This window comes from Primulina tabacum, chromosome 3 (assembly GCF_025594145.1).
Source record: "Primulina tabacum isolate GXHZ01 chromosome 3, ASM2559414v2, whole genome shotgun sequence".
NCBI classification, from domain to species: domain Eukaryota; kingdom Viridiplantae; phylum Streptophyta; class Magnoliopsida; order Lamiales; family Gesneriaceae; genus Primulina; species Primulina tabacum.
The window spans coordinates 5,806,034-5,824,448 of NC_134552.1; the positions used below are offsets into that span (position 1 = coordinate 5,806,034).

Consider the following 18,415-nt stretch of genomic DNA (forward strand, 5'->3'; position numbering starts at 1 on the left):
AATAAGATATCTGTCTCACAAAATACGATCCGTAATACTGTTTCACGCAAGTTTTTGTCAATTATTATAACAGTTGAAATTGTTATCCACGGTAGTTTTGCAATGGAGCAGAGGATTTCATTATGAGATTTTCTGTTATTTGTTTATTTGAATATCGACTTGTGTTATAAATTATAATTATTCACTGATAATCGATTCAGTGGTTCCTCTGTATCATTACATCGTATGGGTTCGTTACGTTTTTATAGAAACTGACATATATATTGATGATGATCAAACTCGTAGCATAGAATAATTCGTGTTGAAATTACTCTTGGTAACTTTGTTAGTCATTTTTATCACTTAATACAAATTTTAAGGTTATCTAATGGGGTAAAAAGGAATAATCAAAGTTAACTATAAATAAATAATTGTAAGAATAGAATTTGATAATTGGATAACTAAGCAAAACAGAAACTTTTCCAAGTTTTCTTAGTAAAAGCGAAAAGAATTAGTTAGGAAGAAAGGGAGGATCCAAATGGGCTTTTAGAATATAAGGTGCTCTTAATTAATTAGTTGGTTATTTTTGAAAATCGGATACTTTAGGAAAATTCTTGAAAAGGAATCGAGTGGTTTTAGATTGAATGTGCGGTGATATGTATTACAGGTTCTTCAATTTCCATTTCAATGAGAGATCATTAAAGCCCAGAATGATATACAAGAATTGTAATAGTTTGGAGTGCAGCTTCACTTGGAGCTCGGTGCCCTTTAAAGGTACAAGACAACTCAACCAAGAAACAGTAGAATGGTGCTCATGTTAGCCTAAGACTCCAGCTGACCATACCAGATGCCTTGAATTTTGACCTCCTTGGGAGCCTTCGACCCCAAATCGGTATCCGATGGCTGGATGCTCTCGAACACTCCAATCACCTCACCAGTCTCGGGTTTTGATTGGGTCACGCTCAATGTAATCTTCCCTGTCGAGGAAGCGACGTTCTTTATGTTCTCCTTCGCGAGCTCCTCCTCGTCTCCCCTTCCTCCAGCAGGTAAAGCAACCGCGTTGTCATATCCAGTAGACCCACCCCTACCCTTTGGGTCAAGGAAAGATGAACCTCTGTATGATGGCACCAAAAATTCCCCACTAAATCCATTTGGTTTGCCTGTAGCCACAAGCTGCTTGATGGTGAAGAGGAAAGGCACACGCTCACCACCAGGGAGCTGAACGGTGACAGCCGCATAGTCGATCCCATCCTTCTCCTCAAATTTGATGGAGCCATCTTGAGATACTTCGAATGGTCCCTCAATCTCGTCAAGGGTGTAGGTCAGACGGGTCATGAGCTTGGTCTTTTGGAACTCAGGTGGTGCATTCTTGTTTATGCCTTCTGCCTTGACAGTGAATGATGTTGGCTCTAGGCAGAATTTCTGGGCCTTGTATTTGCCTGGTTTGAAGGCAAAGCCATCGACACCACCTACAATAGTTGGGCACTGATTAGCAGTTCCTGATCCTTTCACTTCTGTGTAGGTCTGGCTCTGAATTTCATCGTATGTCAGCCGTTTTGGAACACCTTCAGCGTTAGCTCCCTGTGCAAATCCAATAAAAAAAACGTTGAAGGCTCCAATGACAAAATACACACCTACACACATGAATTTATGTACCCACACATTCAAAATAACAAAAGACTTGCTGAACTTCTATTGAACTGTAGGAAGTACAATTTTGGGAATAACACTGCTACCACAACCAAATTCAACCTGTTCATCTACTCCTCGATCAAGTCTTCATATCTCAAGATCCAAATATACAGGGAAAAAAACTAAAACTGGTTTTTAACTCAAGTGTGGTGAGCTAAAAATTCCTATCACCCATCTTCTCTTATCCACTTCGATTATTTCAATTAATTTCGTTTACCAGACTCATGTTTATCCAACATTATGACATAACTCTTCATGTATCTTACCGTTTAGCACAAAAGCGCAATCGGGAGTGATCTGAAACATAAAACAGACAACCAAACGTTGGAGGTCCTCAATTTCACATGCCTGGATCGTTCAATAATTTTCAGAAGTCCAATTCTTAGTCACTTTGTATTTGTACTTTCTGAGTGTTAAGAACTTTATTGTCATGGCTGGGTGATTATAACGAAATCTTCTCATAACGTCGGTGAAGCTGGTTGTATATGTTTCCATTAAACTCATAATCTCATAATTTTTTTTAATCAAAATTGTTCTTCTGCAACAGCTGTTACCATCCCTTGGCATACACATTTGGCATCAATAATCGAATTCGAAAAGCTACAAAAGATTCAATCCATACCGAGACGACGAGTGCCGAAGTAGCAAGAGCAAAGCCAGCAATCTTGGCAGCATCGGTGAACTTCTGAGCCAACTCCTTGACATCAAGAGAGCATGTCAGCCTTGCGCCGCCGGGTTCAACTCCAAACGCCTTGCCGACGCTCTGAAGTGGCCGGAGCTGGGAGCTGTTCCGGGCCGAGACACCAACCTTGGTTGGTTGCATAAGAGTGGCAGCAGCCTGTAGTGAGGTGGCCATTTTCTTGATTTCAAGAGACTAATTGTGCCTCTGGTTCTCGTTATTAGTTATTACAAAGGAGGATAAGTTATTTTGGTGGCTTTGATTCGAGAGGGATAAGATACCAGATAAGGTGTTTTTCTACTGGTCGGATTGGGTTTCTGTCTACTGGTTCTGTCGGGTGCCACGTGGCGATCTTGGTGTTTTGGATAAAAATATTTACACATTCTTAAATCAGACAATTTTGTGTTGATTGGATTTTCAGAGGAACTTTCGTCATTTGTAAAAAATTTACGACAACAATTAAAGTTTAAGTTTTTATATGTAATTGATTGATTCTCGAATGGTTAATGAGTATTTAATCAAGATTTTAAAATATAATGTGCTATTTCGTTATGCCATCTATAGCAATCAAATTGTTTAGATTATGAATCTATATTTGATTTTTAAAAATTTAATAATCTCTGAGTATTTAATATTTTAAAATATATTGATTAATATTAAGCTACAATCTATCTAATATAATATAAATAGAAGATTTTTGTAGGAGTAAAAATTCTTACTAATATGAATAAAAATTCAATTTTTAAATGTAAAATAATGATATTACGATTGATTTTGGAAAAACATATTTTTTAAAAAAACAGAAACAATCCCCCTAGGTACTAGGTAGCAGGTATATTTGATTAGAATGGTTTTGATGAAGAGACCTGGCTTTGGTCTAAGTGGTTTCACTCACTTTCACTCTATAAATGGCTCAAACAAGGGCGGAGGTACATGGAAATATACCCGAGCTTTAGCCCAGGTGGCCTAATTTTTTTAAAAAAATTTATATGTAAATTTTGTATAATTTTGAAATAATACGATATTAGTTCGGATAGATCAATTTAAAATATTAAAAGATTTTAGAGTTTAAAATTCTAGCCCCAGACAGAGCCATATTTATGGCTCCGTCACCGGGCTCAAGTTCGATTCCTCCCATCCCATAGTTTAGGGGGAAAAAATGGGTTTGATGAAGAAAAATAGAACCCCACACATCTCAAATCCAAACAGGTAAATCCCATTTCTTAAGAGTCGTTTCATTTTAAAGATAATATAAAATATGAAGGGGATACATGTATTTTGACTGTGATGGGGGGTAGTCACGAAGAAGAAAAATATTCCCAATTTTGAGAACGAGAAAGCTTTTTTTCCCTCCAAAACGCCCGATTTAACGGTAGCAAAACTCACAATCAATTCCAATTTCGATATTCAAATCAATTTTGATTTATAAATATTATTTTCTGAGATATCAGTTATCAGAGGCGGAGCCAGAAATAGGGCTCCGCCCGTGCTAGAATTTTAATCTCTGAAATTTTTAATATTTTAAATTTATATATCCGGGTTAATATCATATTATTCTAAAATTATACAAAATTTATCTATAAATTTTTTCAAAAAAAATTGGGTCACCCGGGCTTTACTCATGTACCTCCGCCCCTGTCAGTTATCTATATGGTCATATGCATATACCACAAAAATTTTGGTATCGACTTTTTGTAGTCGTTTAAAAATGTTATCGGGAGACTGAGTATCGCCGTCGTCCTCCGGCACGTACAGTGGAACATTGGAGTATCTATGCGGCAATCAAGATACTAGCATGTGAACATGATCCTGCAACGATGATATCCGTGCTCGAAGACCAATGCACTCTTTTCTGGCAGCTCGAGCCTCCTCCCAAGCAACACATGCCTCTTCTCTTGCAGCTCGTGACTCCTCTTTGCAAGCAGAGGATGATGTCCCAGTACTCGCAACCCATCGTGGACACGGTGTTATGGCATCTGCATATATACCAGATCCAGATGTTTGTTTTCCCTAATCCGTACATCCGTCCGAGTGCCGGCAGCCTCCTGTCCTTCGGACATACATTGTGGATGCAATTTCACAAACTCTACAAAAGACTCGACACCCCTAAAGAACTCATTTGTTATAAACTCATTCTCTAACCAGCGATATGTCCAATTCTGTTAGTATCACCAATCGTGTTAATGTTTCCTATATAAGTAAAAGTACGAAGTAGAATATATATAAATTATGAAACTCATACACAACATTTATATTCTACGGTTAACCATAAAAATCAACAATCACTAAATCATAAAAAAAAAAAAAAAAATTAACAATGAATTAAAATAGTGTAAAATGTATATATTAAGTATATGTTCAAATATTAAAAGTATATATTTGTATAAAAATATTCAGCGCTAACCCACACACACTACAAATTTTTTTTCTAAAAAATCGTTGCTAATTTGATTAGCGACGGTTGTTTCATCGACAGAACTTAAAACCGAGCTAATTAGCGACAGTGTTTAGATACCGTACTAATTAGCGACAGTTTAGTAAAAAATTGTCGCTAATCAGGGAATTAGCGACAATTTTTAACAAAATATGTCGCTAATTAGCGACGGTTTATTTAGCGACGGTTTTGAGAGAAACCGTCGCTAATTTTTTTTAAAAAAAATATTTTTATAATTTATTAAAAAATATTGTAGTTTTATAATTATTTGTATGTTTTTTAAATAATCTCCTCAACTCATCTAAATTTATGAATTTCAAATTTGTAAATAATCAATGAAACGATTAGACATTGAGATAAAATAAGCGAACAACAAAATTAAATAATGTCATAAAACTGAAAAAAAAAATCGTTCATAAGTTTCAATAAATACAGGCATTGATAAAATAAAAAACTAAGGAGACTGAGTTTCATTATCGTCTTATGCATCATTGCTATCGCCATCACCGTTGTCATGACCAAAGTCTTGTGATGGTGGAATGTACTCAGGCGAGCACCTCGGGACCTTGCCCGAACTTCGATGACGTGATGATCCAGCTGCGTATGGGTCATCAAAATGTGACGACCTTGGTAAAGCGCGTCCTCTGCTAGATGATCCTCGACCATACAGAAATCGTCGGGATGTATGTGGCTGTGGCTGCGATAATCCCGCGATGAGTCGACAGACCTGGTCCTCCAGATTCGTCATCCTATCCTTCAACGACTCAATCTCATGTTGGGTCGTCTCCAAAGTGGTCTGTGTCGCCTGCAAGTCGATACAGAGATGCTCATTAATGCTTTTTTGTACCTCCCACTCTGCTCGCATCCTCTCTGTATCCTGCGACCCTCTACTGGAACTGCTCGAACCTCCACGTGGACGTCGAGCCATCTCATCCGGATAGAATGTGGAGGCCATGGAACCACAACCATACATTCGTCCCTTTTTCGGTCCACCGATGACCATGTTGAATATGCTGTTCACATCTCCCGAATTGGGCGGACTAGAAATGGTCCCGTCGTCGAGAGGTGTCAAAAACTCGTTCATGTAAGCCTGCATGGCTTGCTCTTTAAAAAATAAGATGTATTTTACTAAATCGCTATCATTTACTCATTAATTAAAAAGATTAATATATAAACTCCTTAGTTCCACAGCACGAGTAGGCAGATTTAATAGTTTTAATGTTGACCATTAATTGAACATTTAAATTATATAATATTTTAATAACAAACATGTAATAAATATTATTTAATTTCTAATTAACATGCAATAATAACAAACTTACAATCTGACCGTAGAAGACGTCGGAGCATCATGCACGCGCAAAAAAAATCAGCTGCAAAACGACTTACGCTACAAGCTAACAAGATTCATGATCTTAAGTAACACTAAGAAATTTACTAAGAATTGAAGCTAAAAAAAACTTACCCCAAATCGAAACTAAAATCGTCTAAGAGAAAAAATTTATCGCAGAGGGAAGTGATACAGAGAAAAATGGACTGAACATGCGCGCACATATTTATATTGCGACGGTTTTTGAGAAAACCGATCGGCGACAGTTTTATGAGCCGTCGCTATAAACGACGGTTTAAGCACCGTCACAAAATCAGACGACGATTTTTGAACACCGAATTTTTTTGTATAGACTGTATAAAAATGATTACTTTTTTAAAAAAATATTAAAAAATATGCTTATATATAAATTTGTCTATAATATACATAACAACCACATTACAACTAAAATCATATTGAAACCTACGTTTCAACATGAATATACCAAGTTAAGAACACAATTCAAACATAGACAAAAGTACATCTGGTTAAATTATTTTATCTTTTGTAAAATTTAATTAAAAACCATAATCAAAATAGATTAAGCAAGCCAAAAGCAACAAACGCCATACAAACAAAAGAATAGAGGGAGGGGATCATTAATTAAACCGCGTAATTCCACCAACCACAAGAGATAAAGCATCCAACTTGACAATATATGTGCCTTCTTATTTATTGCGTTCTGAAGAAAACCAATTTACTTGTACAAATTTAACAACCTATTGGTACGTTATTAATCAACATATGAATGAAATTTTTTAAAAAACAAAAAATACATAGACATAGAGATAGTGGCTCAAAAGTGCTTGGAAAACAAAATCATGGTTTCCTCTCAAATGAATTATTGAGAGCTTACTCATCTCTCTTGAAAGAAAAGAGGCTTGATTTTCTCATCATTGACACATTTCTTCTCTTGAAAATCTATCTGTATAAATAAATAAATAAATATTTGAGCTTCTTGTTAAGATTGAAACTTGGACCTAACTCAACCCCAAAAACTAGCTCAAGGAGGGAGGGTTGTCTAAGACCATATATACAACTCTCAGGTGTTTTTATCCAACCGATGTGAGACAACTAACACACTCCCCTCACGCCTAGGAATGAACATTTGGAACGTGAAGTTTACAAATGACTCAATTATGGGCAAAACGGATGACCCAACTATAAGCAGTCCAACACATATCATGTTAAGATTGAAACTTGAACCGATGTGAGACATAAAACACTTCCTCACGACTTTAAATTCAAGAAACTTTTTGCCATTTTTCTAAATATAGTTTCACAAGCAAGTACTCAATCCATTATTGTTAATAATGGAGTCATCCCTTAAATAACAAGCTACTCAAAAAACAAATTTCCATGAGAGTAATAATACAAAAAATGCAAATTTAATTTCCCATGAAATTGGGCATATTTTTCATTTGGGAATTTTAAGGTTCTAATAGCTAAACATGGGCATTCAGTATGAGTAGGAGGTAAAACTCAATCAACCGAAATTCAGAACAAAATATTATCATCATCATTCCCCTCAAAAAAATAATAGCTAAGAGGAATGCTCAAATGAAACCAAAAAAAAAAAAAAAAAAATTAAGAAACCAAGAAGTAAAATGCTGCGATTTGTCGCACGATTTTTTATATGAAAAAATTGGAATTCAACCGGACTCGTGCAAGCAATCTGTTGGTCACCAAGATGCATCGCGAAAAAATTCTTGTTATTTCGTCCAGAAAAAAAAAAAGCGTACGTAAGATAAAAAAAAAAAAAAAGAGAGAGTATGGGTCAATAGAGGAAATATCATCAAAAACTGATCCTATGAAGTAATGATTGAGAATATGGAATTGACTGGTGATTTTTTTTCACCTCAAATCCCCAAAGGTAATGATTGATTATGGAGCGACCGAGTTGGGGCCGCGGCGGGTTTCAAGCGGCAGTACTTTAATGGCTTCATTTGTGAATTTTTTTAATATAGAGTTATTGGTTTAGGGTTATTGCCTCGACGCCGGAATCCTTCGGTTGTATTTGGGCTGGACTCTTTGGGGTCCCAGTCAACCGCCATTTTCTATAAGATAAAAAATAAGTAGGATCTTGACCCAATTTAACTATTTGGATTTGGACTTGTGGTAATTGGAGTTCATTTATATTAAAAAAATAAAAACTTATATATATATATTTATATTATGTTTTAAATTTTTTTTATTAAAGTATGTAGCAAGCGACAAAAGCTACTAAATAAAATTGTTGTTTGTCATATTGTAAATTCTTACATCTTGTCCCTCAGCCACATGTTGTAAACTCTTTTGACTTAAAATAGTCTTTCAAACAGAAAAGAAATTCATTATACAACACATATTTGTCTATCGGTTAGTTGAGCACTAAATAGCTTCACATATATATTTAGCTATATATGCAAAGATAGCATTCATTGACCAACTTTTTGAAATGCTTATTTCTCTTGTATATGAGCAATTGCCTCTTCAATGAATTAAACAACAAAAACATGGAACTATTCAGACCTATCAAATATGCCAAGGATGCAAAAAGCCCCTGTGGACCAAAAGTTGGCTGAAATTTAAAGGAATAGCACAAAGAAATCAAGAATCAAATTACATCAACCAATTCACCGAGATGGATCAAATCAAACGACGCAAGGAAACAGCTAATGAAGTAAACAAAACTAGCACAAGCACCCAAAAAGGGTACAAACTAGTTGTGAGATGGGGGTGGAATTAATAAAAAGCTGAAATTGCAGCAACTGAGGAAAGAATTTCCAAAAGCCACGACAATCATACTTTGTGGCATGGTCTACGATGTTTTAGATATTCAAGTCCATATTCCGCTGTTTCACCATTCTGTTTTCACGTGATTTGGGCTAACTATTTAGGGGGGAAAAAATCAGGCTCAGGGCATGAGTCTCGTGTAATTGGTCACATTGCATCCGACAAGGGACCAATTTATATAATGAGATATATTCTTCTATCAAAATAATAGATTCGCTAGGGCAAATCAACCACTCGATGAATGATACCAAGGTAACACACACCTTATTTAGCACGATTTTGTCATCTTCCGTTGGATGAATTCTCTCCCTTAATCTAGAGTATACATCACTCGTGTTTTATGAGAGGTACATTTTTTTTTTTGAGGATCTAATAAATTATGTTAGGTCAAACCATACCATACATAGGCATCCAAATCCAATACAAATATTTAAAACCCAACAAAAATTTGTGTGAGACAATTTTACGTGTCGTATTTTGTGAGACAGATATCTTATTTGGATCATCCATGAAAAAGTATAACTTTTAATGTTAAGAGTATTAATTTTTATTGTGAATATCGATAGAGTTGACTCATCTCACAGATAAAGATTCGTGAGACCATCTCACAAGAGACTTACTCTAAAAACCCATACCATACATACGGATCAAGAAATGAATCCTCCTTTTAACGAGTATAAATTAAAACCTCTCCCTTTAGCTTTTTTCCTTACATATACCTCACTCTGAATTCATGCACAGATTCTTTATTCACATAAGATCAAAACACACAAATTCAGACAGTTGATATTTACATTTAGTTTTTTTGTTATTTACAATTCGTTTGTGAATAAATTTGATACATATTCACATATGAAGTGAACTGTAAATAACACAAATAAATATAAACTAGAAAGAAAAGATGGACCGAGAATTCAACAGCGGGTCATCAAAGTTCACGGCGGCGCTTCCCGCCTTCCGCACCCGTCGGTTCATGTGAATCACACACCTGAGTCTTAAATTTGCAACCCAACTTTGACCACCAACCACCGTTCTCCCCGTGTCCACGTGGGCCCGAATTGTCCATTTTCTCAATCGTCGTCTTCATCATGGAGCACTGACGTTCCAGATCCTGCACCCGCGCCCTCATGCTATGCATATCCCCGCGCAGCATCTGATTATCCCTCACTGCTGCCTTCCACGTGCCGTTCCCCTCCTCCGCACGTGACCTCTCGACCATCTCCTCATCCTCATCCTCCGTCCCTCGGCCGCCGAGAATGGTGCCGGAGATCGCGTGGCGGAGCTGAAGTTGTTCGAAGAACAGCACCTGCATCACCGCTCTGAGCGGCAGCCGTTCATTCTGTGCAGCGTGAGTACACGCCTCTAATGTCAGCTTCTGGCAGTCCAAAACTCCGCAGATTCTCTCCCTATCCGTCTCCGAGATCCATGGATGCGCCTGTGGCAAGGAAAAGAGTGAGAAATTGTTTGAATTTTACAAATGCAGATAAGGTAATCCAGATTGAATTGGTAATTCACCTTGAGATAAACATCAACAGCTCGATAAAGGCCATCGTCGAAGACTCTAGCACGATCGGGCAAAGTAATGGCAAATTCATAGAATTTTTCCGGCTTCAAATTAGCGTCGGATGCGATTTCCGACAGGTAACCGTCGATTAATTTCCCAACCGTTATCAACGCAGTAGATACAGGGCTATTGCCTTCTTCCTCATCGGCTTGAATTCTGGTGACCGATCTCTCTTCAAATCTTTGTAGAAAATAACCCAGAATTCTCTCCACGCTATCAACGTCGTACAATGTCTCGTTCAAATAGGAATAGCTCGGAATCAGCAGATCGTCCAAAGTGGCTTGCTCCAATTGCGATCCAATTTTTTTCTCCAATGATCGCCTTGAAACCTCAGAAGCGTTCAAAATGTACGACGTTCTTCACAATCCGAACAAGAATCTCGTCGTGTTCGAAGTTGAACGTGATGTTTTCTCCATCGGGAGATTGGAAATAATCGTCTCCAGAAGTTCCCTCCGCTCATTCTCTGATGGAAGGTTGGAAGAAGCCGATGGTTTCCGTGTTGTTGTGCGAGAAATTCCCGGAATGAATTTCTTCGCATAATTCATCAAACAGCTCTCTACAATATCTCCGCTCAGATTCAAAGCTTTCATGGCGAAAATCAAACGTTTGAAAATATGCACACTCAAATATCCAAGCTCATCCAACCACGAATCCGCTATCGCAGCTCCTCGCGTCACGTCACCATATGTCCTCCTAGCGTCAGCTTCAGTTTTACTATCCACAGCTCCGCCGTTCAACGGCCAACCGAAGAGCGAGGGATCTGCGGCGGCTGCTTTAGTAGCAATGGCTTCAATACATCTCTGAACAATGCCCAGATTTTCCGCCATGGGCAACAGTCTTTCACAAGAGGTCAAAGCTTTTATCGAATGTTTGATATTTTTGAGTGTAGACTGAGCAAGAAACCTCTCGGTCTTAGAGATGAGATTGTCTTCAGAGTATTCTTCAGTCATCTCCAAGTACTCTCCGGCACACCGGAGCGCAGCGACGTTGGTGGCGGAGAGATCCACTTTCACGCCGTAACAGAATTTCGCGGCAGGTTCAAACGCTTCGCAGCCGCCCGGGAAGTCAGGGAGCACGAAATGAAACTGACCATCGTTGTCCTCCTCTTGGATTTCTTCCTCTCCTTCGTCATTTTCATTGCTCTGGTTCTGTTCAGAGACTGTTTGGATCGTAGCGAATCTGTTTGTTGTTTGGTTCGTCTCTTGTTCTGTTATCATCACGTGAAGCTTTCTGCTTTTCCCCATCAGAGGAAACTAAACAACAAACGAGAGTACAAATCATCACAGATTTAGAAACAGAAACAGCACAAAAAACGAAGAATTTCAGTTTTAGGGTTCTTCAGAGCTCACTTTGTGAAGATGAAAAGTCATCCCGTCAACTTCAATCGCAATATCGCTGGGCAATCCTGTTGTGCAGAACCTGAAACAAATGCAAAACAAAAATCACCCATGAAGGAAAAAATCTGAACAAAATAGTTCAAGGAAGAGATTTTGGGCTCACCATGCTTGGCCTTTGGAACCGGGTTGCTTAGACGCCATTTTTGTTCGGAGAAAATCTTGACGGTGGCTTCAAGACACAAACATGGGAGCTGGGAACTGAAAAGGTATTTGACTAAATTTGCTTCCCTTTTTTGAGTTTTGAGTCTTATGAAATGATCAGGGTTGTGGAAATTCAAGCACGATGTGTAAAAAGGAGTAGTAGGTAGGGTGAGAAGACTGAAACAACACCAATAATTATTGGGTTTTGATTAGAAATTGAGAAAAGTAATTAGGGTTAGTGAGATTGGGATTTCGATTGATTTTGTTTACTGGGTCAGATCAGAATCTTCTCTTTCCTTTTCTCTCCTCTTCCTATGTCGGGTGTATGGGGAGGATCATGATAGACGAAAAAAGAGAGGCGCACTTAAATTTCTGTGTTTCAAGAAAATATTTAAATAGAACCAATTTACAGTTCGAAATGTTACAAAATCTTTAAAATAGGAGGGAATTGATTGTGGCAATGTGTGTAGATCTTAAGAATCCGTGACAAAGTTTGTACTTCTTCCGTTTCTGATTTACATATCTTTGGATTTTACAAAAATTACAGTCTCATCTACTCATGAAAAAAAAACTATTTTTAGATCAAAAATATCATTTTTTATTACAAAAATGAATCAAATCAACCTCGTTTAAAAAAGACACGTTCTTTGTAATCATGAGTAGTATATGACTAGACGGAAAATTCCATGCCCTGATTTTAAAAGAAATTGCTTCTGTTTGTTAATATGAGATGATAAGTGGACAAAAGTTGCGTGAGACAATCTCACGAGTTGTATTTTGTGAGACGAGTCTTTTATTTGTGTCATTCATGAAAAATTATTACTTTTTATTATAAATATTGATAGGGTTGATCAGTCTCACAGATAAATATTCGTGAGACAGTCTCACAAGAGATCTACTCTGATAAGTATATTAAAACCGATTATCTAAACGACAATAAAATCAAAACAACATTTAACATTCTGGTAGTACCACATTTAAAGAAATTCAGAATAAAAAGACAAAGAAGCTTACTTTTTAAAAAAAAATTATCCATTTGTTCTCTGTTGTCAAGACTCGAGAGTAGTTAGGACTGCATGGACCACAATTAATTTAAAATCCCATAATTATCAATTATGGCCACTTTAATTGTCTACATTCTTAAGGGGTGTGTTCATTCTATATTTTCAAATATTTTTAATAACTTTTTTTAAATGATGGACTTTTGTGGAGTTGATAGATTTTTATTGACTTTTATGGAATCTCATAGAATTGTAAAACAAATTTCATGGTTTCTTATAGACTTTTTTTCAAGATTTTTGTAAACTTTTGTAAATTTTTCATAGAATTATGTGAATTTTGTAGTTTATAATTGTGATTTATTTTTTATTAATTTTTTAAATAATTATTGGATATAGATAACCTCTTCAATTTTAAATTATTATTTTTATTTAAGAATGTAAATGAATTTTACTTACTTAAAAGTTAAATCAATTTAATTTGTGAAAAACGACAAATGAACTATCCAATTTATTGAAATCAAAATTTCAATTCTTTATGTCAATTCAACATATTAATTAATAATATTTTTATAAGTTTATAATAAAATTTTATTAAAAGAACACTCAAAATAATGAGTAGTCTTTTATAAAAAAAAATCTAATCATTACTGACAATTTGATCAACATCGTTCTACATTCCATTGGCTATGATATCCCTCCATGCATTAGCATTTGCTCGTTGTTGTTTTTGAGTATTAAATAACTGATCAAAGTCGTCACCTTCATAAACTTGTGCTGATGAAGACAATTGAGCTTCATTATATAGTTCAATTTGAAATTCATCAAATTGACACTTCTTTCAAAGAAAATTGTGTAATATAGCACATACCAATACAAACCCTGTTAGGGGTGGGAAAAAATACCGAATTTTCGGTATACCGAGATTACCATAACAAAAAAATATTGAATTTACCGAATTTTAAGTATACCGAAGATTTCGATACGGTAACGATATCCAATTTGAAAATTTTGGTATATACCGAAATACCGGAAAAATATACAAAAATTTTAAAATATATAATATTTTAAAACAATAAATTATAAATTTTTTTAAAATGTAAGGTTTTTTTGGTTCGGTATACCGAAAATTTTGGTATAGTATCGATATGAATTTGCTTATATAATAATTTAATATATAGATTAACTAAAATTAAAGAAAATAATTAAAAATAAAATGTTATATAATAATTAATAAAAAAATTAAATTTTAATTATGTTTTTAAAAAGTAAAAATAAAAGGAAAAATAAATAGATGAGAAAATAATGAAAGTTTGTATTGAATTTGGGAGATTTCTCAATTAAATGTACATCCAAATCTTTAGGTTGAATCAAAGACTTTTGTTGACATTTTATTGTTGTACCTTAGACTATAATTCTTGTACTTAATAGAATTCCATAGAGTCATTAAAAGTCTATTGACATTTTGAATATCTATAGACTTTTGTATAGTTTTTAAAAGTCAAGTTTGAATACAACATGACTTTTTAGAATTCTACAAAAGTTTACATTGAATACCAATAAACCTTTATGGAGTATATAAAAGTCTAGTTTGAATACCTCTAGACTTTTAAACTCCATAAAAGTCATTAAAAGTCTATAACCAATACACCCCTTTTAGATACTAATCATCCATTTTGTGATACTAATTTTTCATATTAATTCAAATTGGATAATAAATCTTTTTTCATGAATCAATCTTGTAAACGAAGTAGAATACGAATTCAGAAATATTCTCTGAAGTTATTCATCGGAAAATTAATCATGAGGGAATCCGTTCTGGAAGGAAGAAAAAACATAAAATTAATTATTTAGCCATATCATTTTATTTTATTTATTTATTTATAATTAAAGGATTCTATATCTCTTTGCAAAATAGCTTTCAGTTCGTCCTTAATAGCTATCAGTATACTATTGATTTATATACTTAAAATCATAAATAAGTAATCTCTTGATTGTCAATTTTTTTTTAAAAAAATTGAATTTCACTAACGTGGGAACCATCGTGTTGAATGCTTGATAATTCATGTCCTGTTTAGTTTTTTTTCCTTTTCTTTTGTTTTCTTTTAATGGTAAGATCTCGTGTTGAATAGTAATAATTTAAGAATTAATGGACAAATATTTCAATATTTATAGGCCCGACAAGCAATGTCATCCATATGGCAAATACAAATTCGGCCTACTCAATTTAAGGCAAATAGTTTATTTCGCCGCCTTAGGGAACATGTACAGCTTTCTCGTAAATTTTATATAATAAACCAAAGTATCTTTAACCATGATCGTTATGGTCATGTTTGGCTCGGATGAGTTGATTCAAAATGTAGATAATATAATGATTTATGATTTCCATGGATGAGCACAGTCAGGTCCAAATCAGATTTTGGACCCCCAGCACATCGCAACCAAAGTAGAAGGCTCATTACAAGCCCATGGATGAGCCCATTAAGATCGGGTCTAAACCAGATTTTGGACTTCTGGCTCATCCCCAACCAAGGTAGAAGCTCATCACATGCCTATGTATTCTCCTATAAATATGAGATTTGGGTGTCTAATTTATTTATTCACTATGTTATTTTTTCAGCGGCATCCTTAGCTGCTCTCCACTTATATTCCCAGTCTCTGACTTGAGCATCGGAGAAGCTGCGCCAGGATGTCATCCTGGTCCCCTTCTAACGGTCTTATTCGTGATTTCAGGCACATGACAATTTTGAAACATGCGTCTGTACTAGTGACATTTGCTAGAATCAGACCCTAAATTTCTCATGAATATCAATTTTTAACTATGATTATTTATAGAATTTGAGTCGTTTGTTGAATTAAACAAAGTTATGTAATAACTAATCAGGTGTGGTTCTACCCAGTGACAAGAGGGCAGCCTCGATTGTTTTAGGATGTCATATATTTGTGGGTTGTAATTATTCAGTTTTATTTTTATCTCTTAAATCGATCGAATTTTTCTAAAATTATTTTGGTAGATACCTATGTTCATAAATTTTAAAAGAAAATGGGAGGAATGAAGTTATTTTGGTAAATATATTTAATTACTTATATTGAAAATGAGAAATTTCATAGTTTGCCGAATGAATTGATTATTTATCAGTCTTATATCTATTCCATTTTATGCTATACAAACATACGCGTATATACACATAAGATCTGTTTGTTAAAAACCAACCACACACACTGGTATTTGTATACCAGGAAATTTTAAATATTCGAGACATAATCAAATTACTAATAATACCAATGTGTGACGTGGATATTTGTATTTAATGCACTCGAGAATTTGTTTTTTCTCAGTTATATATAGCGTTCTCACATTCGTGTGTATATGTATGTATATTTTATAATATTCTGTATTAAATACATTTAAACCTCTGACAATCATTGGATCATAAATTATCTACACAATATTAGTTCTTATAGAATCGACATCTTTCTGGTGCGTAAAATTAATTGCGGGTATTTAGGACATAGACTTAGTTCACTTATTTTTTTAAAAATAATTTCTTCGAGTATATTTTAAATACTAAAATGTCATTTTTTAAATAATGATTGATTAGTGTTAGATAACAATTTACCTCATTGACTTTGTTAGTTTACATTATACCGAGAGTGTATCTCCGAATATTTCAATATCATTAGATTATGTAAGTCTCTCATGTTTTTATGAAAATTGATTGATATATATGTTAATGATCTAAGTGATAACATTTGACCACATCATAAGGAATACATACTACATAATAGACAAAAACTTGTGTGAGACGGTCTCACAGGTCGTATTTTGTGAGACAGATCTCTTATTTGGGTCATTCATGAAAAAATTTATTTTTTATGGTAAGAGTATTACTTTTTTATTGTGAATATCGATAAGGTTGACTCGTTTTATAGATAAAGATTCGAGAAATGGTCTCACAAAAAACTTACTCCACTTAATAATCTCAATTCATTATATGGCAACATTAATTATAGAGAGGAGGAGTAGATTATCACATATAGTCGTTCTTAAAATTCAAATAAATAATACCAACACACTAAATGCTGATGCACGTATGGATATTTAAATGTGGAAATGTGCATTTAATATCCGGCTTGTGTAATTTTTTTGTGGGTAGATATAATGATAGTACCTATATTTGACATGTTCAAAGCTCGGTTTTTATTTTTAAATTTTTTTGAAGAAAAAATATTTCATATTCAAATTCGACAAAAATTAAAGTTTAAAGCTAATGGTCCATTCATTTTAACTAGAGAGTGAAATCATTTAGAATTAATATGTTAATAAGTATTTTATACATAGCTTACTTTGTTTTATTCACAGATATTAAGAATATAATTGAAAAACAAATTATACAAATAAATTTCTTAATACACCCGTATTTAATGATATTAGGGGAAAAAATTGGATATAGTGATACACATTAAACATGGGTATATTAGTAAAATGATTTATTAAATGTGGAAAATGAATTATATATTTAGAACAAACGAAAAAAATTAGACATCGCGTAGCCATTGTATGGTAGAAGAGAAGTCAGTTTTTAATAAAAAAAAATTAAAACTTAGGTATTGAAACATTTCGATAAACAAAACAAAGCAAATCCCAGCAATACGAATTCGTTGGAATCAAGATACAATATTCATGCTATTTATTTATTATTTTTATCTTTCGTAACATCATCAAGAAGTTGAGTTGTAGCAGTACCTGCAAAAACAAAACAAAAGGGGGAAAATAGTTATTTCTTTAACCATTATTAATCTCTCATTTCTTCGTTATACTCACGATCCCGGTAGTCGACTTAAGTAACTTGCTTAAGTTTTGGGAAAATAGCAAAGTTGGTTACACAAGTTTTGGTTTAAATTAAATGTTTATCTATAAACTAGCCAAAATTAAGATTTAATCCTTTCTCCACGGACTATGATAATAGGATATTGATCACATATCATCGATTATCGCTAAATGACCTCGAACGCCGCTAACATATCTCGTTTTATACATTCAGTGAGAAATGACTGAAAGTGTAAAAGAAGTTAAGTTGTTATACCAAGACTTGTTTTTTACTGATGAGAACTTACATATAACTTTATATTTAAATGTGTAAAGACGTAAATTTTCAAAAAAAAATCGACACGTACTGGTGGCGTTGCCCAGCGCCGATGCACCGGAAGGCTGATTCTGATTTTGAGTATCGGGGGGAATAACAACTTTCGGCCAAGATTTGCACGGGCAATGCTTCCGTGGAGACCTCTTGAGAGATAATGAACCAAAGACTTTCAAAAAATTATATAGTTCAGTTTGCTCTTTTCGTCTCTAAAGTCTTCATTTGCTCCAACTTTTATTAAAC

The 18,415-nt window shown here is 34.5% G+C and overlaps 1 protein-coding gene, 1 long non-coding RNA gene, 1 other non-coding gene and 1 pseudogene across 3 annotated transcripts; all 4 read right to left on the reverse strand.

Moving 5' to 3' along the window:
* Positions 1–655: 655 nt before the first annotated feature.
* Positions 656–2,593, reverse strand: LOC142539614 (oxygen-evolving enhancer protein 1, chloroplastic). The gene is made up of 2 exons (XM_075645183.1): positions 2,294–2,593; positions 656–1,560 (listed from the first exon to the last, which is right to left on the reverse strand). The coding sequence occupies exons 1-2, from the start codon at positions 2,525–2,527 to the stop codon at positions 802–804; spliced, it is 993 nt and encodes a 330-aa protein (XP_075501298.1). The 5' UTR covers positions 2,528–2,593; the 3' UTR covers positions 656–801.
* Positions 2,594–5,146: 2,553 nt separating this feature from the next.
* LOC142539615 (uncharacterized) lies at positions 5,147–8,069 on the reverse strand. The gene is made up of 2 exons (XR_012818951.1): positions 8,012–8,069; positions 5,147–5,886 (listed from the first exon to the last, which is right to left on the reverse strand). It is a non-coding gene; the product is annotated as an uncharacterized LOC142539615 (long non-coding RNA).
* LOC142541235 (small nucleolar RNA Z105) lies at positions 7,613–7,681 on the reverse strand. The gene has a single exon (XR_012819299.1). It is a non-coding gene; the product is annotated as a small nucleolar RNA Z105 (small nucleolar RNA).
* Positions 8,070–9,765: 1,696 nt separating the features above from the next.
* On the reverse strand, positions 9,766–12,397 carry LOC142539613 (BTB/POZ domain-containing protein At5g66560-like; annotated as a pseudogene).
* Between the last annotated feature and the right edge of the window lie 6,018 nt (positions 12,398–18,415).